This window comes from Sceloporus occidentalis, unplaced genomic scaffold (assembly GCF_023333645.1).
Source record: "Sceloporus occidentalis isolate IW3139 unplaced genomic scaffold, rSceOcc1.0.p SCAF_282, whole genome shotgun sequence".
NCBI classification, from domain to species: Eukaryota; Metazoa; Chordata; class Lepidosauria; order Squamata; family Phrynosomatidae; genus Sceloporus; species Sceloporus occidentalis.
Genome location: NW_028317262.1, coordinates 214369 through 237559, shown reverse-complemented (window position 1 = coordinate 237559; position 23191 = coordinate 214369). Strand labels below are relative to the sequence as shown.

Here is a 23191-nt window from a genome sequence, read left to right as displayed (position 1 = left end):
ACACGTCACAGGTAAGCCCTGACCACAAACATAACTATCACAAACCCTGATATTAAACAGCACTTTTAAACCCAGGGTTGTGACATGTACCCAGTCGATGTAAAGGTTGCTCCCGTCACACCCACAAAGAGAGTTCTTCAGGATTTATTGGTTGGGGTCATTAAATATTTTATTTAATTCCAACTTTTGTGCTTTTGTCATAAGAGGTAACTACAAAACTATCCTAGATTTTAACCCATCCATGTCAGGTTATTCCGTGACAGATCCAGTTTGGTCACAGATTGGTTTGTGATAACATCTCACAGATCCTCATAGCAGGATGAGGTCAGATCACAGTCACACAACCTGCAGAGAAATGAAAAAAAAAATAAACATTAGACCTAATTGTTTGGCATTTATAGTCTTGGTTTAGTCAGACGGTCGTCACCAAGTGAGTGAAGTAAGATGTGGGAACTTGAATGTTGCTGGATTTGGAAAATGCGAGACTTTGAATTCACAAACAAAACTTGACGGACCTGAGATAAAGAAAAACAGCTGCTTTCTTTTATTAGGAAACATCAGATAAGACGTCCTTGCTGCCGCAGTCTTAATACTGAACAAAAGTCACCCTCCATTGCCACGGCCCCACACCCTTTTCAAAGACCCTTTAACTCCCATCATGCAAAGTAATTTACCTTTAAATAACCAGAAGTGCAGCTGGCCGGCCTCTTAGTTTTGCTGCAGTGACCCCCAAAAGGAAATTTGTCATAAGAGGTAACACAACTACAGCGCTATCCTAGATTTTAACCCATCCATGCCCTCAGGTGAGATGATTATTGTATAAATATTAGTCCAGTTCTCACCCCAGGTCCCGCAGGGTGCAGTCTGGGCGCCGGAGTCCCTCACGCAGAAATTTTACTCCTGAGACCTGAAGGTTATTCTCTGACAGATCCAGGTTGGTCAGAGATCGGTTTGTGATAATAACATCTCGCAGATCCTCGCAGCAGGATGAGGTCAGATCACAGCTACACAACCTGCAGAGAGATGAGAAAAACACAAGAATTAGACCCGATTGTTTGGCATTTATAGTCTTGGATTAGTCAGACGGCCGTCACCAAGTGAGTGAAGTAAGATGTGGGAACTTGAATGTTGCTGGATTTGGATAATGCGAGACTTTGAATTCACAAACAAAACTTGACGGACCTGAGATAAAGAAAAACAGCTGCTTTCTTTTATTAGGCAAACATCAGATAAGACGTCCTTGCTGCCGCAGTCTTAATACTGAACAAAAGTCACCCTCCATTGCCACGGCCCCACACCCTTTTCAAAGACCCTTTAACTCCCATCATGCCAAGTAATTTACCTTTAAATACCCAGACGTGCAGCTGGCCGGCCTCTTACAGGAACAACCTCCCTCCCTTCAACACGGCTACAGGTAACCGGCATAAACAAGCATTTAACAAACAAATCTTACACATCAAAGAATACTTTACAGAAGACAACACAAGAGTAACAGCGCAGCTTGGGTTCACTCCACATAAAACACATTCTACATTCACGCTGCAAATCCCAACAATGTATCCTGCCGCTGACCCCTCCAAAACCCAAAGAAAGATTTTATACGGTGTCCGGCCTGACAGAGATCAGAAATTAACAAAACATTCACACACCGATCATTCAAAGTAAAACATTTATCAGGAAACACTTAAACATTACGCCTATAAATGTAACATAAAAATAACCAAATCACTGCATCTCAGCTAAAGACAAGGACAGGGAAACGTAGTGACCCCCAAAAGGAAATTAACCCTATAAATCATAGCTTTACAAACCCCAGGCCTGAGGTTTCCATGATAACTAATAGCTGCTTCCTAGTGTCCGGGGTTTTGCCTGCTGGACAGGAAGTGACTCTATATAAAAATAGTCTGTGCGTCTGACAGCGGTCTCTATATAGAGCTGTTTCTTTTTTACCTCCCAGCCCAGCTCCCCTCTTTCCCCTGTAAGCCGTTCTCCTTCCGGTTCCCACATGCACTCGCTACATTTCCCTTTCCCCTCTCCTGTTTGAGCGCACGATGATGATTGGAAAGAAAGGAATGTTCTGTATCCGGCGTATGATCAGCGAGTCAGCGTCCTCACTGCTGATCTTCATTCCTGGACAGTGCGTTGTCTCTGAAACGGGTGGCCCAGGACGCAGGACAAGTCCCCCTAAATAAACTCCTAACCCAGAAAACCCTGGATGCGTTATCTCCCTCATACTCACACAGGGAGTTCTTCACGATTTATTGGTTGGGGTCATTAAATATTTTATTCCTTTCCAACTTTTGTGCTTTTGTCATAAGAGGTAACACAACTACAGCGCTATCCTAGATTTTAACCCATCCATGCCCTCAGGTGAGATGATTATTGTATAAATATTAGTCCAGTTCTCACCCCAGGTCCCGCAGGGTGCAGTCTGGGTGCCGGAGTCCCTCACACAGAAGTTTTACTCCTGAGTCCTGAAGGTTATTCCCTGACAGATCCAGTTTGGTCAGAGATCGGTTTGTGATAATAACATCTCGCAGATCCTCGCAGCAGGATGAGGTCAGATCACACCTATACAACCTGCAGAGAGATGAGAAAAACACAAGAATTACACCTGATTGTTTGGCATTTTTAGTCTTGGATTAGTCAGACGGCCGTCACCAAGTGAGTGAAGTAAGATGTGGGAACTTGAATGTTGCTGATTTGGATAATGCGAGACTTTGAATTCACAAACAAAACTCGACAGACCTGAGATAAAGAAAAACAGCTGCTTTCTTTTATTAGGAAACATCAGATAAGACATCCTTGTTGCCGCAGTCTTAATACTGAACAAAAGTCAGCCTCCATTGCCACGGTCCCACACCCTTTTCAAAGACCCTTTAACTCCCATCATGCCAAGTAATTTACCTTTAAATACCCAGACGTGCAGCTGACCGCCTCTTAGAGGAACAACCTCCCTCCCTTCAACACGGCTACAGGTAGCCGGCATAAACAAGCATTTAACAAACTAATCTTACACATCAAAGAATACTTTACAGAAGACAATACAAGAGTAACAGCGCAGCTTGGGTTCACTCCACATAAAACACATTCTACATTCACGCTGCAAATCCCAACAATGTATCCTGCCGCTGACCCCTCCAAAACCCAAAGAAAGATTTTATACGGTGTCCGGCCTGACAGAAATCAGAAATTAACAAAACATTCACACACCGATCATTCAAAGTAAAACATTTATCAGGAAACACTTAAACATTACACCTATAAATGTAACATAAAAATAACCAAATCACTGCATCTCAGCTAAAGACAAGGACAGGGAAACGTAGTGACCCCCAAAAGGAAATTAACCCTATAAATCATAGCTTTACAAACCCCAGGCCTGAGGTTTCCATGATAACTAATAGCTGCTTCCTAGTGTCCGGGGTTTTGCCTGCTGGACAGGAAGTGACTCTATATAAAAATAGTCTGTGCGTCTGACAGCGGTCTCTATATAGAGCTGTTTCTTTTTTACCTCCCAGCCCAGCTCCCCTCTTTCCCCTGTAAGCCGTTCTCCTTCCGGTTCCCACATGCACTCGCTACATTTCCCTTTCCCCTCTCCTGTTTGAGCGCACGATGATGATTGGAAAGGAATGTTCTGTATCCGGCGTATGATCAGCGAGTCAGCGTCCTCACTGCTGATCTTCATTCCTGGACAGTGCGTTGTCTCTGAAACGGATTGCCCAGGACGCAGGACAAGTCCCCCTAAATAAACTCCTAACCCAGAAAACCCTGGATGCGTTATCTCCCTCATACTCACACAGGGAGTTCTTCACGATTTATTGGTTGGGGTCATTAAATATTTTATTCCATTCCAACTTTTGTGCTTTTGCCATAAGAGGTAACATAACTACAGCACTATCCTAGATTTTAACCCATCCATGCCCTCAGGTGAGATGATTATTGTATAAATATTAGTCCAGTTCTCACCGCAGGTTCCACAGGGTGCAGTCTGGGTGCCGGAGACCCTCACACAGAAGTTTTACTCCTGAGTCCTGAAGGTTATTCTCTGACAGATCCAGTTTGGTGAGAGATCGGTTTGTGATAATAACATCTCGCAGATCCTCGCAGCAGGATGAGGTCAGATCACAGCGCTCCAACCTGATGAGAAAAACACAAAAATTAGACCTGATTATTTGGTATTTTTAGTCTTGGATTAGTCAGACGGCCATCACCAAGTGAATGAAAATGATCCAATAAGGAGCGCTTGCAGAATGGGGGGGGGGGATAAAAAACCCAATAGTGTAGATTGTAATAATTGAATGTGAATCTGTTACGGCCCCAGCCGCGAGTCAGCAGCCGCGAGGTAGGGGGAGACCCCCCGCTTCGGTCCGGCGGCCGCTGCTGCCGCGAAGAGAGGGGAGACCCCCCGCTTCGGACCAGCAGCAGCAAGCGCCGCGAAGAAGGGGGAGACCCCCCGCCTCTGCACGGCAGCTCCAGCCACAACTGCCGCGAGGAAGAGGGAGACCCCCTGCCTCCGCACGGCAGTCCCAGCCACAGCCACCGCGCAGAAGGGGAAGACCTCCCTCGTCTACCCAGCAGCCGCAGCCACCGCGGAGAAGGGGGAGACCTCCCGCTTCTACACAGCAGCCGCAGCCGCCGCGAGGAAGAGGGAGACCACCTACCTGCACAAGATCCTCCCAGCAGCTGGAGCCGGGAGACGCGTCCTACTCTGGAGTCCTGACTCGTTCTTCTTCACGCCACCTAGTGGCGCCGGCTGGTACTACCCCAACCTATATGGGAAGATTACGGAATCGCCAACCACAAGATGGCCGCAGGAAGTGACGTAACGGCACTTTGAAAATTTGGCGGGAAACATCCAATTAGTGCCTAAACTTCCTGTGCCTATTTAAGAGACTTCAGAACTCTGAGACTTTGCCTTCTGATGGTCGTCTATGCCCTCTGCTAGCACCCAGATAGCGGTTTCCTGCTTGATTCCTGTATTTGACCTCGGCTTGTTTTTGACTATCCTGATCTCTGGTATCCTGACCTCGGCTTGCTCCTCGTTTATCCTGCTCTCCGGTATCCTGACCTCGGCTAGCTCCTCGTTTATCCTGCTCTCCGGTATCCTGACCTCGGCTCTCTGGACCATCCCTGCAGTCCTACCTGACTACGGAGTCTCCTCTGTACGCTGTGTCGTGACAGAATCTGTGTATTATGAGATCTCACAAGAAGAAAAACAAAATCAGCCTCTTCTCATAATTCACATCTTTACATTCACGGTCTGTAAAATCAGAATAAACAGAGCACAACGGCACAGAACCCTCACAGACCAAATACAAGAATAAGTTCCACAACACTTACAGAAACATATATTGTGTTTTTACCCCCCCCCCCCCATTGTGGAAGGAAGTGCCCCTTGGTGGATCTATATTATGTATATAGCTGCCTATTGTAAGGAAGTACCATATTTGCTCGATTATAAGACGACCCCCCAACATTTGAATATTAATTTAGGAAATAAAGAAAAAGCCTGAATATAAGACGATCCTGTAGGAAAAAAGTTTTACCAGTAAATATTAATTCATGTAAACTATTTATACATTTTAATAAAAGCTATGAGTGAGAATTTTTTTTTTTTTGCTTTTATTTCCTTTATTTGCCAACCTGCCCCCAGTTATGTACATCTGCCCCCAGGCTTGCCACTCTGCCCCCCAGAAATGCCTTCTATTACCCTATATGCCACTCTGCCCTTCCTGATACTCCTTATACCCCTAAATGCCACTCTGCCTCATGATATACCTTTTAACCCCCTATATGCCACTCTACCTCCAGAAATGCCTTATACCCCTAAATGCCACTCTGGCATATAGGGGGTTAAAAGGCATATCATGGGACAGAGTGGCATATAGGGGGTTAAAAGGTATATCATGAGGCAGAGTGGCATTTAGGGGTATAATGAATATCAGGAAGGGCACGCTGCCTACAGAAATGTCCTATACTCCCCCCCCCCCCACGACTTACCAGTGCTTCTGACTCCCTGGTGTCAGGTGGGGGCAGCCGGTGGAGGTCTGCGCGATGCGTGTAGACAACCTCCGCTGCCCGTTAGTTCCGCCAGGGCGTCTATGCTGAGCACCGGAAGGTCATGTGACGCCAGTCATAGAAGCCCGGCAGACGTTCCGGCAGCAGCAGGGGGTGTCTGTGTCCATCGCGCAGACGTTCAGAGTCCTCCTCTCCGGATGCTGGTGGTGACCTGCAGCTCTGCGGGGAACTCCCCTCTCTGGCAGCCGGTCTGCGCAATGCATGCAGACAACCTAATACCCCTAATACAACCTAATACTAATTTAATTGCATTCTACGAAGAAGTAAGTAGAAGTGTCGATCAGGGTGTTGCAGTGGATGTAATCTACTTGGATTTTGCCAAGGCGTTTGACACGGTTCCACACAATAGGTTATTATTCAAACTGAAAGAAATTGGCCTAGATGCAAATTCTTGTTCTTGGGTAGAACGTTGGCTTAGAGGTAGAGAACAGAGAGTTGTTATAAATGGTAAATTTTCAAGCTGGTCAAAAGTGGTAAGTGGTGTCCCTCAGGGTTCTGTTCTGGGACCAATTTTATTCAACATATTTATAAATGACCTGGCAATAGGCGTTGAAAGTCATGTTTCTGTGTTTGCAGATGACACTAAACTCGGTAAAGTAATACAGCGCGAGCAGGATATTACTGTTCTGCAGAAGGATCTAGATAGACTGGGGGACTGGGCACTCAAATGGCAGATGAAATTCAATGTAGATAAATGTAAAGTTATGCACTTCGGGGTAGCGAATGCACAAGCAACCTACACCCTAAACGGTAGTGAATTAGGGGTAATGACAAATGAGAAGGATTTGGGAATTGTTATAGACAACAAACTAGGCAACAATGTGCAGTGTCAGTCTGCGGTTGCTAAGGCCAGTAAGGTATTGTCGTGTATAAAAAGGGGCATTAAGTCGCGGGATGAAGATATAATTTTGCCTCTGTATAAATCAATGGTAAGGCCGCACCTTGAGCATGCTTGTCAATTTTGGGCACCTTTTCTAAAGCAGGATATCATAGCACTAGAAAGGGTGCAGAGGCGGGCTACAAAATTAATAAAAGGAATGGAGCACTATAGTTATGAAGAAAGGTTAACTAATTTAAATCTGTTTAGTTTAGAAAAACGTCGCCTCAGAGGGGATATGATAACGTTATATAAATATATTCAGGGCCGATACACATTATATAAATATATTCGGGGCCAATACAAACCATTGTGTGGAAATCTGTTCATAAACAGGACTATGCATAGGACACGCGGTCATGCATTTAGACTGGAAGAAAGGAGATTTAGACTAAAGCAGAGGAAAGGGTTTTTTACAGTAAGGACAATAAGGATGTGGAATTCTCTGCCTGCAGAGGTAGTTTTATCAGAGTCTGTACAGACGTTTAAACTGCGACTGGATGGATACCTGGAAAAACATGATATTCGGGGATATAATCTTTAATTATGGGGATACAGCTTATTGATCCAAGGAGAAATCTGACTGCCATTTTGGGGACAAGAAGGAATTTTTTTCCCTGGTTAGTGCAAAATTGGAAAGAGCGAAGCCGGGGTTTTTTGCCTTCTTTTGGATCAACAGCAACAACTTAACAGATATAGGAAAGGCTGAACTTGATGGACGCAGGTCTTTTTTCAGCCTATGTAACTATGTAACCTCCGCTGCTGTCTGCACTTCTGGGGAGGGGGGGGCTTCTATGATGGAGCACCGGAAGCTCAGTCATAGAAACCCCAGAGGAAGTGCTGGCAACAGCGGGGGTTAACAGAGCGGAGGATCCAGGTCCCCTGCAGCGCTGCGGGGGATGTGGATCTTAGTCTTGTAGTCAGACCTTCTATTTGAGGTCTGATTATAAGACGACCTCGAAAATAAGACGGGTATTTTTCAGAGCATTTGCTCTAAAAAAACATCTTATAATCTTATAAATCAAGCAAATACGGTACTTTTTAGATTTTGTTATCGCTGGGTGATCGCTTGTGTTTATCAATCAGGAATACATTCTTCATTTACCAAGTGAGTGAAGTAAGATGTGTGAATTTGAATGTCGCTGGATTTGGGTAAAGACAAGGACAGGGAAACGTAGTTTGCTCCACTGACCCCAAAAGGAAATTGACCCTATAAATCATAGCTTCACAAACCCCAGGCCTGAGGTTTCCATGATAACTAATAATTGCTTCCTGGTGTCCGGGGTTTTCCCTGCTGGACAGGAAGTGACTCTATATAAAAATAGTCTGTGCGCCTGACAGCGGTCTCTATATAGAGCTGTTTCTTTTTTAACTCCCAGCCCAGCTCCCCTCTTTCCCCTGTAAGCCGTTCTCCTTCCGGTTCCCACATGCGCTCGCTACATTTCCCTTTCCCCTCTCCTGTTTGAGCGCACGATGATGATTGGAAAGGAATGTTCTGTATCCGGCGTATGATCAGCGAGTCAGCGTCCTCACTGCTGATCTTCATTCCTGCACAGTGCGTTGTCCCTGAAACGGATTGCCCAGGACGCAGGACAAGTCCCCCTAAATAAACTCCTAACCCAGAAAACCCTGGATGCGTTATCTCCCTGATACTCACACAGGGAGTTCTTCACGATTTATTGGTTGGGGTCATTAAATATTTTATTCCATTCCAACTTTTGTGCTTTTGTCATAAGAGGTAACACATAACTACAGCGCTATCCTAGATTTTAACCCATCCATGCCCTCAGGTGAGATGATTATTGTATAAATATTAGTCCAGTTCTCACCGCAGCTCCCGCAGGGTGCAGTCTGGGCGCCGGAGTCCCTCACACAGAAGTTTTACTCCTGAGTCCTGAAGGTTATTCATTGACAGATCCAGTGTGGTGAGAGATCGGTTTGTGATAATAACATCTCGCAGATCCTCGCAGCAGGATGAGGTCAGACCACAGCCCTCCAACCTGCAGAGAGATGAGAAAAACACAAATGATAAGTACTTGTCAGAATTAAACTTTTAAAATTTTTTACCCCTTCAGTACCAGTATATTTTTACTACCATTTTGGCCGCCCCCTATAAGTTAGGTGCTTTTTTTAAAGAAACATTTACCGTATTGGCTCGGATATAGGCCGCCCCCGTATATAGGCCGCACCCTAAAAATTTGATGCTTTTTTAAAGAAAAAGTTTTTCTCTTTAAAAAAGCACCAAAAAAACATGCTGACACTCTGCCCCCCCCCCCCGACTTACCGGAGCAGACTCCCGGGTGTCTTGCGGGGCCGACAAGGGACATCTAGCAATACGCGTATACGCGACTGCATGTCCCGGGCGTCGGGCGCTAGACCCCGAATATAGGCCGCACCCCCACTTTAAAGACTTAAAGTGGGGGGGGAAAGTGCGGCCTATATTCGAGCCAATACGGTATATTTTTAGAAAAAATACACATTAGTGGAATAGTAAAACAGTATTCTAACTAACACACTGTATTTAAACATTTTGGTATCTATTATGCAGTCAACATATATTACATACAAACAGAAAACCAATAGCCATTTTAATGCACATTACTTATAGATATGCCCCTCTGCCCCCAGATATGCCCCTCTGCCCCCCAGATATGCCCCTGTGCCCCCAGATATGCTGCCACTCTGCCCCCCCAGATTGCGCCAGTAATATGACTTCTTCAGGAGGAATAAAACGTTTTAATGTTTGCCCCTCCTCCATGCTTCGTTTATAAATCCTTTTTCATGTGCATTCCCGCGTTCGTCACGATGTATGTCACATGGTACCCGCGTCACGAAGTTTCTTGAAGTTCTCTAACTTTAATGGTCCTGTATTCTTCTTGTACACACGGTTACACGCTCAAGAAATGTCGCCAACGTTTCTTACTGGAGAAACGCGTTGAGGACGTTATATAACCTTATTTCCTCCTTCACATTTTGTATTTATTTTCTTTTTAATGTATTTTTTTAATGTATTTATTTATCGTCATTCTATGGGAATGCATCTGTACCGCCATAAACAGAAGCCGGTGGTTTCTCATCTTTTGGAATTTTTTTTTCATCGTAGCACTTTCCTGAGAAGCACTTTAACCCCTGCAGCACTTTATTGAAACATCATTTCCAAGCACTAGACGCACCTTAGGCTAGGTTTCCACTTGTTTTTTTTTTTCTAAAAACGCCCATAAAAACGCCAATTCAGCCACATGGCGTTTTTTTTTGTGAAAAAACGCTGCAGCCAGATGTTAGCTGTTCTTCAATAGGAAATCGCACAATGCCATTTCCACTTGGCGTTTTTTTGTTTGGCGTTTTTTCAGTCCTCTTTGGCGTTTTTTTGCTTTTTTGGGCTCTGTGGCAGTTTTTCAGAATCGGAGCATGTTGACACTCTGGCGTTTTTTGTTTTTCTGTTGTGAGATCTCATAATACACAGATTCACATTCAATAATTACAATCTACACTATTGGGTTTTTTACCCCCCCCCCCCCATTGTGGAAGCGCCCCTTAGTGGATCTATATCGTGTGTATATAGCTGCCTATTGTTGGGAAGTACTCTTTTAGGTTCTGTTATCGCTGGGTGATCGCTTGTGTTTATCAATCAGGAATACATTCTTCATTTAAAAAAAACACACAACACATTGCAGCTCACGATCGAGATAACGAGGTTAACTGAAACACCACCCAACCTCAAGTGGAATCAACATATGGAAAAATACTAAAACAATCGTATCAGTCCTCAGTAAACCACAATGACATTTGGAAATGGCAGTTTAGGGAAATAAGAAAAATCTAGAAATATATGTGACCGTATAAAAACCACTTTTAATAAAAAAAAATCACAACTGTGAGTCTAAGAAACCACAGGGCCCTTGTGGCTAGACTCAGCTGCTTAATTACCACACAAATAATAGACAGAAAAAAATACCAAAAAATATATAATAAAACATATAATAATATAACATTCCTGATCAATATTGGTACACGGTTCAGGCTTAATGAATATAAAGTCCCATATAATAAAAACCTATAAAAAATTGTATCCAACTTAAAAAAAAAAAGCTGACCTCTCTTTTATACTGACCATAAAAGTCACATGACAACAATAGAACACAGGTGGAAATGATTAAGAGAGAAAAAGAAAAAGAAATATTCCCAGGCCGTCTCCCATCCAGGTACTAACCAGGCCCAACCCTGCTTAGCTTGCGAGCTCAGACGAGATCGGTCGCTTTAAGGGTGGTATGTCCGCAGGCAAAATAAAAATAAAAATAACTAGTGACAAATTACCGGTAGGTGATAGGATCCCTCCCGGGGGCCACTCTACCAATTATCCCAGAGTGGGTCACAGGTAGGGAGCCCATCTTTCTACATAAAACCAAAAAGTTCTATACTTGCGTTCCAGCCATGTGGCTCCAGACTTTGGAATTCATAGATCTTTTTGGTTTCTGCCCTCGACATCTGAATAAGGTAACTGCCCCCTCGCCAGTTTCTTTTGATTTTTTGTAAACCTATGAAACTCAGTTCTGACGGATTTTTATTGTGGAAGTGGGCAAAATGAACAGATTTTTTTGATATTATAGACATGTTCTGCCACTCTTGTCTTCAACGATCTCTTTGTACGCCCTACATATTGTTTATGGCAACTACATTGTAATATATATATATATATAACTCCTTTAGTGTTACAAGTGATTAATTCTCCAATTTCCCACTTAAAATCATTGACTGTAGACTTAACCATAACCGTTTTTTTTCTCACCCTGAATAGACAGGCAATTTGAACAAGACCCACATCGAAAAAAACCCTTTGTGGAGAGCCATGACTGGCTTACTTCGTTCGGTGGGGGTCTTTTAATAGGTGGAGCCACCATAATGCGTAGATTTGGTGCTTTAGTGTAAATTATTCGTGGGCGAGATGGTATAGATCCTCTCAGTAGCGTACCTAGCGGGGGGCGGGGGGACGGTCCGCACCTGGTGCTGCTCATCAGGGGGGTGCCAACTTGCCGGCACCCCTCCAGAGACGGACAGTAATGTCCGCCGCTGGAGGAGAAGGCTCGCAAGGGAGCGGTATCGGAGGTCTTTAACAGACCTCCGGATCCCTTGAGTGATTTTAAACCGGTTCCCTTGAACCGGCTTAAAATCACTCAAGGGAGCCGGAGGTCTGTTAAAGACCTCCGATACCGCTCCCTCGCGATCCGCGCGGCAACTGCTGCTGAAGCCGGGCCCACCTCCGTCCGTGCCCTCTGAACCGGAAGAAGACAGAAGAAGAGGAGCGAAGAGGAAGAAAAGGAGCTGACTGCTGTAAGAAGAAAAGAGGAAAGGTAGGAAATCATTCAGTGAGAGTGACAGTGAGAGTGGATTGGTATGTGTGGATTGGTATGTGTGGAGTCTGTGGATTGGTAAATGTGGATTGGTAAGTGTGGATTGGTATGTGTAGAATCTGTGGACTGGTATGCGTGTATTGGTAAGTGTGGATTGGTATGTGTGGATTGGTAAATGTGGATTGGTATGTGTGGAATCTGTGGATTGGTATGTGTGGAATCTGTGGATTGGTATGTGTGGAATCTGTGGATTGGTATGTGTGGAATCTGTGGATTGGTATGTGTGGAATCTGTGGATTGGTAAATGTGGATCGGTATGTGTGGAATCTGTGGATTGGTATGTGTGGAATCTGTGGATTGGTATGTGTGGAATCTGTGGATTGGTATGTGTGGAATCTGTGGATTGGTATGTGTGGATTGGTATGTGTGGAATGTGTGGAATCTGTGGATTGGTAAATGTGGATCGGTATGTGTGGAATCTGTGGATTGGTATGTGTGGAATCTGTGGAATGGTAAGTGTGGATTGGTAAGTGTGTGAGAGTGATGGGTGTTATGCTGTACCATTTCCAATTTATTTTTCATTATATAATTATGCTCTAAAGTACATCATAACTCCCATCACTCTATACTGTTCCATACAGTGGCAGAGCTGGGAGACAGAGGCCTTGCACCCCCACCGCAGGACTCCTGAAAGGTAAGTGAACTTCAAAGGGGGGAGAGGGTAGATAGTTAGGAGGGGATAGATAGGGAAAAGGGAGTGAGACGGGGGGATAGGGGGTAGATAGGGAGAAGGGAGTGAGAAGGGGTAGATAGGGCAGAAGGGGGTGAGAAGGGGTAGATAGGGCAGAAGGGGGTGAGAATGGGTAGATAGGGAGACAGGAGGGTAGCAAGAATATTGAAATAAAGAGTCAGAATGAGAGAGCGAAAATGAATGGATTAATGTGTGGATGAATTGTGTGAATGAGTGAGAGAATTAATGAATTTGTGAGAATGCATCAATGAATATGTGTAAATAATTTGTGTGAAAGAATAAATGATTGTGTGAATGAAAGTGAATTAGTGAGTGACTGTAAAAGTGTTTGTGTTAATCATAGGTGTATAGTTGATTTGTCAAAAAGGCAAAAATGGCACAGACAGGGTGTTTATGGGACAAAGATGGCACAGGTAGCGTGTTCATGGGACAAAGATGGCGTACACTCGGCTGTTTGGGAACAATGCTAACTCATGCTGGGCTGTTTGGGGGCAAAGATGGCACGTCCTATGTGTGTGTAATTTGGGTGCTGGTCAGGTTTCTATGTGGGCAATGTGGACGCCGTTTTTTGGAGGGTTATTAAAGAAAGCACTATTATATGTTCAGTAAATGTTATTTAAACGTGTTTATTTTACTTATAAGTTATTAATTTATTTTTTCAGATTTCTTGTTGTTTACAGTTGACATACAGTTTACAAATTGGTGCAATAAATATTTTTGCCAACATAATTTTGTAGATGTCTTTACATTTGGGGGGGGGGTGCCATTTACAGGATCCGCCCTGGGTGCCAAATACTCTAGGTACGCCCCTGGAGCCTCCTATCGCTTTGTCCTGTTTTAATAAATACCAGTGTCTTTTTATTATCTGTTCCACCTTTTTATAATCTCTGTTAAAGGGCAAAATGTATTTCACTTCTTGTGCTACCATCAGCACTTCTAATTTTATCCAGAGATTTTTCCAAAAACTGAGAGGTCAACAGTGATTCCTCATCCTCAAAATTGTCTGCCAAAGTACAATTCCGTTTAATCCTTCTGAACTGCCCTGTACGTACGTTAATCAGCCATCTGGGTAAATGACAGCTGTCACAATGAATATAACTATTCTTTGCTGTTGGTTTTTTGTATGGATTACATATTAGTGTAGAGTGGATAGCCTTAATCTCCAAATCTAAAAATTCAATTTTCTCTTTGCTTATTGTGGGCGTGAATACCAAACTGTGCGAATTCATATTTACATTTTCAACAAATAATTCTAACTGTGACATAGACCCTTTCCAAACTAAAATAATATCGTCTATATAACGTCACCAGAGCACCAGGCTTGCGCCAAGAATGAGCACCAGGTTCCCGAGCCAAAAGAAACTGGCGAGGGCGCAGTTACCTTATTCAGATGTCGAGGGCAGAAACCAAAAAGCTCTATGAATTCCAAAGTTTGGAGCCACATGGCTGGAACTGAAGTATAGAACTTTTTGGTTTTATGTAGAAAGATGGGCTCCCTACCTGTGACCCACTCTGGGATAATTGGTAGAGTGGCCCCCGGGAGTGTCAGATATTTTATGATAGAAAACATGTATTCCATATATTCTGTACTTTACATGAACACAAAATGGAGTCAGAGCCATTTTATTTAATCATGTAGTGATTATTTCTTTTTGTCCTTGTTCCCTCTATAATTGAGAACACAGAAGTATTCATGTATATAGATGTTTCAGTAAGTATGATACAATTAATATCATCTTCCATGAGAAAGTTAAGGAGTAGACGCTGCATATCCTTGGGAATGTAAATTCGTATGGGGGATACATGGTAAGACCACCAAGGCCTGAGTTACTATCTAGGAGGTAACACCTGGCGCTTAGGGTGACCAAGGATAAATTCCAAACACATATGTAATGGTTTTAAGTTAATTCTTAGACCAGAGCGTCTCTCACAGGTAAAGTAAGAAATGACAGCGGTGTAAATATGATTAGAAATCCTAATTATAATGGGTAAAACCCACCGTTATGATTGGAGAATTCCAGCCAATAGGTGGAGGCTATGATAATAAGCCCGGTCTTTAAAAGCTTATGTCTTGAATAAGAAAAAAAAACGGACCTTAAGATCGCACCCTGAAATAGACCGACCCGGAGGGACTCATTCACCAAATTTACCCCAGAGAATTGGAATCTTAAGATCCTGGCACCATATTTCACTCTCAGAGTTACTTTGAGTTCTAACCTATATAACTTGTAGAAAGTTATATTTCTTCCCACTTAATTTCTTGCCACTGAACCTGGATTAATTTCTACAAGGACCGGTGGGACAACAGCAACAAGTGGTGGTAAATATAATTGTTTTATTATTCTGAATAGAGGTGAATTTTGTCTTCTTCGTATAGAATTCCCTGTTTCTGGGAAGTACTATATTGCATTATTGTATATGGTGTTATTGTATATGATATTATTGTATGTGGCGTTATTGTATGTGGCGTTATTGTATGTGGCGTTATTGTATGTGGCGTTATTGTGTATGATATTATTGTATATGATATTATTGTATATGGCGTTATTGTATATGATATTATTGTATATGGCGTTATTGTATATGGCGGCTTGTGAGACTGCAGCTTATAACCCGTGATAATAACAATAATGAAAAGGTATTTTACCTGTAGATGAAGTTTGACATCATTTGCATCTATTAGGAATTTCACTAATACTCGTAGACATTATTAAATTACTTTTTAATTTGTTATATTAGTTGAACTAATATAAGAGAGATAGCGATATCTTTATTACCGCCCTGATTATCATTTTTGGTTGCTGAGTGGAATGGGAATTAATTGTGTGTTAGACTCATAAAGTAGTAACTCATATTGATAACTATCGATAATATACTGTATTTGAATTGATTCATTTTTGACATGTTTTAAGAACTTTGTGTTTTATATCATGCACTGTGTGACCCATATATATATTTTATAAATTGTATTCACAATAAATAATATTTTTGATTGATTATCGTGGTGATATATATCTGATTTGAATTATAATTTTCGGCGATCTGAAAGAATTTAGGATCGGAGATAAAATATAGGGTATCTCCTTAAATTAATATTGTGGATGTGGTACTACAATCTTTGGTAGCGTCGTTATTTTGCGTGTGTGATAAAATATTGGTTTTGCCTATTTTGTCTCATTAATATCCCTAACAGGAGGGATTTCTACTTTTATTTTGCCTGCAGCCATACCACCCTGAAAGCGCCCGATCTCGTCTGAGCTCGCAAGCTAAGCAGGGTTGGGCCTGGTTAGTACCTGGATGGGAGACAGCCTGGGAATATTTTTTTTTCTTTTTCTCTCTTAATCATTTCCACCTGTGTTCTATTGTGGTCATGTGACTTTTATGGTCAGTATAAAAGAGAGGTCAGATACCTCTATATTTACAGCTCCTGAGGAAGGGGGCTGCTCTAACAGCTACTATACCCCGAAACGCGTTTGGCTTGTGTTTAAACACACTACCACTACCACTACCACCACTACCACCACTACCACTACCACCACCACCACCACCTTCACCACCACCACCGCCGCCGCCGCCGCCGCCACCACCACCACCACCACCAGCTGCTAAACCGGCAGCAACTGTGGAAGTGTGGGAGGCACTATTTGCACGTTTTGCCTGTATGCTGATTGACTGCGGAATCCAATGCGAACACCCAGCGTATATAATCACTGAGTTGGTCTGTGTTTGCGATTTCGGCCAGAACGTCCTTCATACAGTTAACAACTGACGGATATCATCTGCGCTCGCCGGTGTGAGAGGCTACCTTCCATCCACAGCCATATGTCCCAGTTGGAGCGTTGCACTGGGAAAAGATCTGCTAGCGGCAAAAATCCAGTCTAACATTCTAACATCAGATGGTGAGCGGTACGATGTACCACCTTGATTTATAAAGACATAGTGCTTACTGCCTACCCCAAGGGATCCATACCATACTGAATGTTTGAGGATATTTTACCATCAGCACGATGTTTTGAAGTATTCAGTGCTGAAACCCTGTTGATACAAATTCATGTTGCAGGACAATTGCTACAAAGTTTTTTTTTTTTTTTTTTTTTTTTTAGTTGGATACAATTTTTTATACGTTTTTCTTATATGGGACTTTATATTCATTAAGCCTGAGCCGTGTACCAATATTGATCAGGAATGTTATATTATTATATGTTTTATTATATATTTTTTGGTATTTTTTTCTGTCTATTATTTTTGTGGTAATCAAGCAGCTGAGTCCAGCCACAAGGGCCCTGTGGTTTCTTAGACTCACAGTTGTGATTTTATTATAAGTGGTTTTTATACTATCGCATATATTTCTAGATTTTTCTTATTTCCCTATTGTCATTGTGGTTTACTGAGGACTGATACATTTTTCATTTACCAAGTGAGTGAAGTAAGATGTGTGAACTTGAATGTTGCCGGATTTGGGTAAAGACAAGGACAGGGAAACGTAGTGACCCCCAAAAGGAAACTGACCCTATAAATCATAGCTTCACAAACCCCAGGCCTGAGTTTTCCATGATAACTAATAATTGCTTCCTGGTGTCCGGGGTTTTCCCTGCTGGACAGGAAGTGACTCTATATAAAAATAGTCTGTGCGCCTGACAGCCGTCTCTATATAGAGCTGTTTCTTTTTTACCTCCCAGGCCAGCTCCCCTCTTTCCCCTGTAAGCCGTTCTCCTTCCGGCTCCCACATGCACTCGCTACATTTCCCTTTCCCCTCTCCTGTTTGAGCGCACGATGATGATTGGAAAGGAATGTTCTGTATCCGGCGTATGATCAGCGAGTCAGCGTCCTCACTGCTGATCTTCATTCCTGGACAGTGCGTTGTCTCTGAAACGGATGGCCCAGGACGCAGGACAAGTCCCCCTAAATAAACTCCTAACCCAGAAAACCCTGGATGCGTTATCTCCCTCATACTCACACAGGGAGTGCTTCACGATTTATTGGTTGGGGTCATTAAATATTTTATTCCATTCCAACTTTTTGCTTTTTTCATAAGAGGTAACATAACTACAGCACTATCCTAGATTTTAACCCATCCATGCCCTCAGGTGAGATGATTATTGTATAAATATTAGTCCAGTTCTCACCACAGCTCCCGCAGGGTGCAGTCTGGGCGCCGGAGTCCCTCACACAGAAGTTCTACTCCTGAGTCCTGCAGGTTATTCCGTGACAGATACAGGTTGGTGAGAGATCGGTTTGTGATAATAACATCTCGCAGATCCTCGCAGCAGGATGAGGTCAGACGACACCTATACAACCTGCAGAGAGATGAGAAAAACACAAAAGATAAGTACTTAATTACACACTTTAAATTTTTTTTAACCCCTTCAGTCCCAGTATATTACCGTATTTGCTCGATTATAAGACGACCCCCCCAAATCTAAATATTAATTTAGGAAAAAAACAAAGCCTGAATATAAGACTATGCTATAGGAAAAAAAGTTTTACCACTAAATATTAATTCATGTAAACAATATTTTCATATTTAATAAAAGCTATGATTGAGAAAAATATATATATATTTTTTATTTCCTTTTATTTGCCAACCTGCCCCCCCAGTTATGCACATCTGCCCCCAGGGTTGCCATTCTGCCCCCAGAAATGCCTTATACCCCCTATTTGCCACTCTGCCCCATGATGTGCCTTTTAACCCTCTATATGCCACTCTGCCTCCAGAAATGTCTTATACCCTCCTATATGCCACTGTGCCCCATGATATGCCTTTTAACCCCCTATATGCCACTATGGCATATAGAGGGTTAAAAGGCATATCATGGGGCAGAGTGCCATATAGGGGGTTAAAAGGCATTTCTGGATATATATATATATATATATATATTACTGCTAACAGCAATTACACTCCTATCAAGCCAAGGCAGCCAGTACATGCTGGAACCTGAGGATGATAGGAGTGTGAGTACAGCCTCCCTATGCCATGCTACCACCACTCTTACACATCCATACTAACACACACTCATTCACAAACATTTAAATACTCATTCACTCCATTAATCACACATACACACACGCTCAAACCCCCACCCCCTTACCTGAACTGCAGATCTCTCACTCGAAGACTTCTGCAGGGGCCCGGCTGTGCGTGCAACTTCTCTGGCCCCGCCCCCAGAGGAAGGAGGCAGAGTTATGTGACACTCTGCTAGCTTCCTGTTCTCCTGCTGCTCGCGACCAAAGCCTGGTAAGTAGCATGGCCCCAGCGGACATTTTGAGGTCTGATTAGAAGACGACCTCGATTATAAGACGAGGGGTATTTTTCAGAGCATTTGCTCTGAAAAAAACCTCGTCTTATAATCGAGCAAATACGGTATTACTATATCTTTGTTACACTATGATTCTCTTGTTTGATGAACCCGCACAAATCATTAGTGATGATAGATAGAAACACTATACTGAAACAGAAAAAAACCACGTTTTTTTATTTTGCTTCTTCTACACAGTAGATTTTATTGGCTCCGGACTGACCAAGAGGGCGGCACGTGTTGTCCCATGACCCCTCCTCATTGGACAGCCTCTGAGGACTTCCTCAGCATGTGAAGCATATGGGATGCTGCTCTCCCTACCCCTTTTTTCTCTATATATCCTATTTCTCCCCTCTCCTTTCTCTCTCTCTCTCTCTCCTACTTTTCTAATGCCTTATCTTTGCTCTTCCTACTCTCGAGCCTCGCCAAGACTGTGAAAGCTGTAAGAAATTTCTGTTGAATTACTTTGGTGTGAGTATTTTACATTTAGTCTTCTGTTGTTTTTCTTAAAATATTCTACCTGTCCTAATGTAAATAATAGGCCTTCTGCAATGCGGCGGGCGCTCGTTTGAAGCCTAGGGTGTTTTGATGTTAAGAGATGTGATCCGCACATTGTACAAGTATTGGTCTCTCCCCTTGGAGATATGACAAGGAAAGCCTTTATCTTTGATCATTGTACGGAACCTGGGGTGTTATCGATCTATTACACGAGATCACAAGGGCCTGCCTTGGGTTGCCTATGATTCTTGAAAGGTATGTTGATGTCTGAATCTGGGTTTGGCAGATACCAGGAGAACGCTGCTTACCGGAATATATAGTGCCTGCTGTAATGTTTGGGGGGGAGGATAATGGTTTGGGGCTATTGATCAGGGTTTTGGTTCCTTAATTCCAGTCAAGGGTAATGTTAGCGCTACAGAATACAAAGATATGTTGGACAATTGGATGCGTCCAACTTTATGGAGAGGCCTTTTCTGTTTGAGAATTACTGTGCCCCAGTGCACAAAGTCAGGTCCATGAAGACACGGTTTCACAAGTTTAGTGTGAAGGAACTCGAGTGTCCCTCACAGAGCACTGACCGTAACCCTATTAAACACTTTAACAATAAACTGGAGCTCCGATTGCAAGCCGGGTTTTCCAACCTCAGACCTGACCACGCAAATGCTCTTCTGGCAGAATGGGTGTAAGTTTCTGGCGATTGTTTGGAAACGTATCTCAATCTTCACACCGTGTCTCCATGAGTTTACTAATTTAAGCCCTCAATAAGCAGTTCATCTCCTGCTGCAGAACCATTTTCAAATCACTTGACTCGTCTGTAGCAGGTAATTAAAAAACTGCTTGTCTTCATAGGACGATATACTTTTCAGACACACTGCATTGTACACAATTAACAATATTTTGAGCCACACGTTGTGATATATTGTCATACCCATGGACTATCTCCGGTGAGGTACCTTTTATAAGGCCAACAGCGATGTCATCTACGGCATTTAATTCACAAGGAATCAAAAACTAGAGAAAAGTCCACCATTCACAACTACTTGTACTGTCTACCCATTGTACAGCGCTACGGAATATGATGGTGCTATGTAAAACAATACATAATAATGACAATAAATTCAAATATTCACAGACCTGGTGTTTCAATCACTTTTCACATTTCTACCAAACCAGCTCAGCTACGTAATATGGATCCAAGGGTTTTCTCACTTTCTGGAGTTACACAGGTAGATGAAGCCATGTCCCTCATTAATCTACATAAACTCCCTCCCCTCATCTATAAATCCTACTCACAGGATCAGTCATGGTACAAACACTTACGTGATCTCTGAACACTTGCAAAAGCTTTTGGAGAGCGTCTTCATTGGCTTGTGAGTCAGGTTATAAACGCAGAAAGTCACTGTGTGAACTGTCTCGCTATTCACCAAACAGTAGGCCACGGGTTGGACAAGGGGGGTTTCTTCAAATTCTTCTTCAGAAGCAAATGAAGACCATAAATTCAAGTGGATCAAATGAGACATCATTCTCTTCACAAACGTCGTATCCTGAGTCTCGTACAAATAGTACAGGATTTCGTTACTCTCTAAGGCTGTGGATATCTCTTTCTTCATCCATTCTTCCAGAATAGGTTTCAGTCCCGATGACATTTTACACCCAACGCTTTTTGCAATTTCATTTATTTGGTTTTCCCAGCAGAGGCCAAACAAGAATTGTACAGTTAATTTTAAGTGTGATTGTTTCTTAGACTCCTCCAGTAGTCTCCTGACCTCCTCCTTATGCCGGTTCGGATCAGATTCCTCATCCAGGACATAATAGAGAGCTGCGAAGAACTCCTGTACACTCAGGTGGATGAAGCTGTAACATGTCTGAGTTTCAATGTCCCTCTCAAACACGTTCTCGTTCAGGAAGAGAGATTCTTCTTCTGACAAATCACATTCGTACTCTTCCAGATCTCCTTTCTCAAATATGATCTTACGGCTCCAGACTCCATTCTTGGCCAAATCACTCAGCTTCTTCATGTAGAGATTTATGGGCACATTGGAAGTTCTGCTGTGATATTTTAACAAACCTTTCAAGTAAAGCGTGTAAACAGAAGTGGATGTTTTATAACGAGTCACATTAAAAGTCTTTTTTATCTCCTGTTTGAGTACAGTGCATATAATCCAGGATATAACAGGGACGGCACACATAGTATAGAGCGCCGCGTTCTCTTTTATCGCATTGAGAGCTGCCTCAGCTTCGTCTTTCTTCTCAAAGAAATTGAAGACATATTTTTCACGTTCTTCTCCCGTAAATCCCAGGATTTCCACATAACGAGGGCGTACGATATACTCGTTTAACTTCTCCAGGGACAAAGGTCTTGTTGTAATGATCAGTGAAGACGTCTCGAGAACCTGTTTTCTTATCAATCTGCTTAAGATGACCTCTTTGGGGGCCGCCTGAAAAGGATGGCTACAGTCCTCACCGAGACCCATAAATGACTGATCCAATTCATCTAACCCATCAATAAGGAAAAGGATTTTCTCAGGATCTCGTAAAATTGACTCCATCGCACTCTTTGGCCATTTTAGCCGACACATCTTGGATATAAAATCAGCAATGCTCGTTTCTCCGGTCATTCGGTTTATCTCCCTGCAACTCAGATAAAACACATAATTAAACCGGTCCTCATACAGTTTTCCCGAGGCCCAGTCCAGCATGATCTTCTGGGCTGTCATAGTTTTTCCGATCCCCGCAGGTCCCTGTAACACCACAGTTTTCGGAGTAAACCCATCTTCCTCGGGATCAAACAGCTTGTCAACAGTGGTTGGGGAATATTTATCCGAACGTCTCTGCTCCATCATCTCTAGATGTTCTCTGCCCAAACCTCTTATTTCCTGTTGTCTCTCTTCTTCGTCACGCTGCGTTTTTATTAGTAGCAGATTGGTGTAGATCGTCTCCATGTTAACGTTCTCTCCCATCCGGCCATTTTTATGTTGAATCCTTTGGTATTGATTCTTTACAAAATCCAGGTAATTTCTTCTGCACTCTGTGGAGGATAAAATATATCAGATCACCTCAGTATGGGACATTTAACCCCTTCGTGACAATGGCTGATTTTATTTTTTGTACCTGCTCGTGTTTGGCTGTAATTTTATTCTTTCCCATTTACTGAACCCACACAAGTTACATATGGGGGTTTTTTCAGGACAAGAAGCGATTTCTTTAGATGTCATTGTTTTGATTGTATCATATTATTTACTATAAAAAAGTATAAAATTTGGTGAAAAATTGAGGAAAAAAATGACTTTAACTTTAAGTTGAAAAATCTTTTAGTCATTTATAAAAGCTAATGAAAAAA

General features: G+C 42.7%; 1 protein-coding gene across 1 annotated transcript; it reads right to left on the bottom strand.

Moving 5' to 3' along the window:
- Positions 1-299: 299 nt before the first annotated feature.
- On the bottom strand, positions 300-22793 carry LOC149275513 (NACHT, LRR and PYD domains-containing protein 3-like). Its single transcript, XM_089504631.1, has 8 exons — positions 21172-22793; positions 18184-18354; positions 8788-8958; positions 6116-6271; positions 3970-4140; positions 2410-2580; positions 843-1013; positions 300-345 (listed from the first exon to the last, which is right to left on the bottom strand). The coding sequence occupies exons 1-8, from the start codon at positions 22791-22793 to the stop codon at positions 300-302; spliced, it is 2679 nt and encodes an 892-aa protein (XP_089360757.1).
- Between the last annotated feature and the right edge of the window lie 398 nt (positions 22794-23191).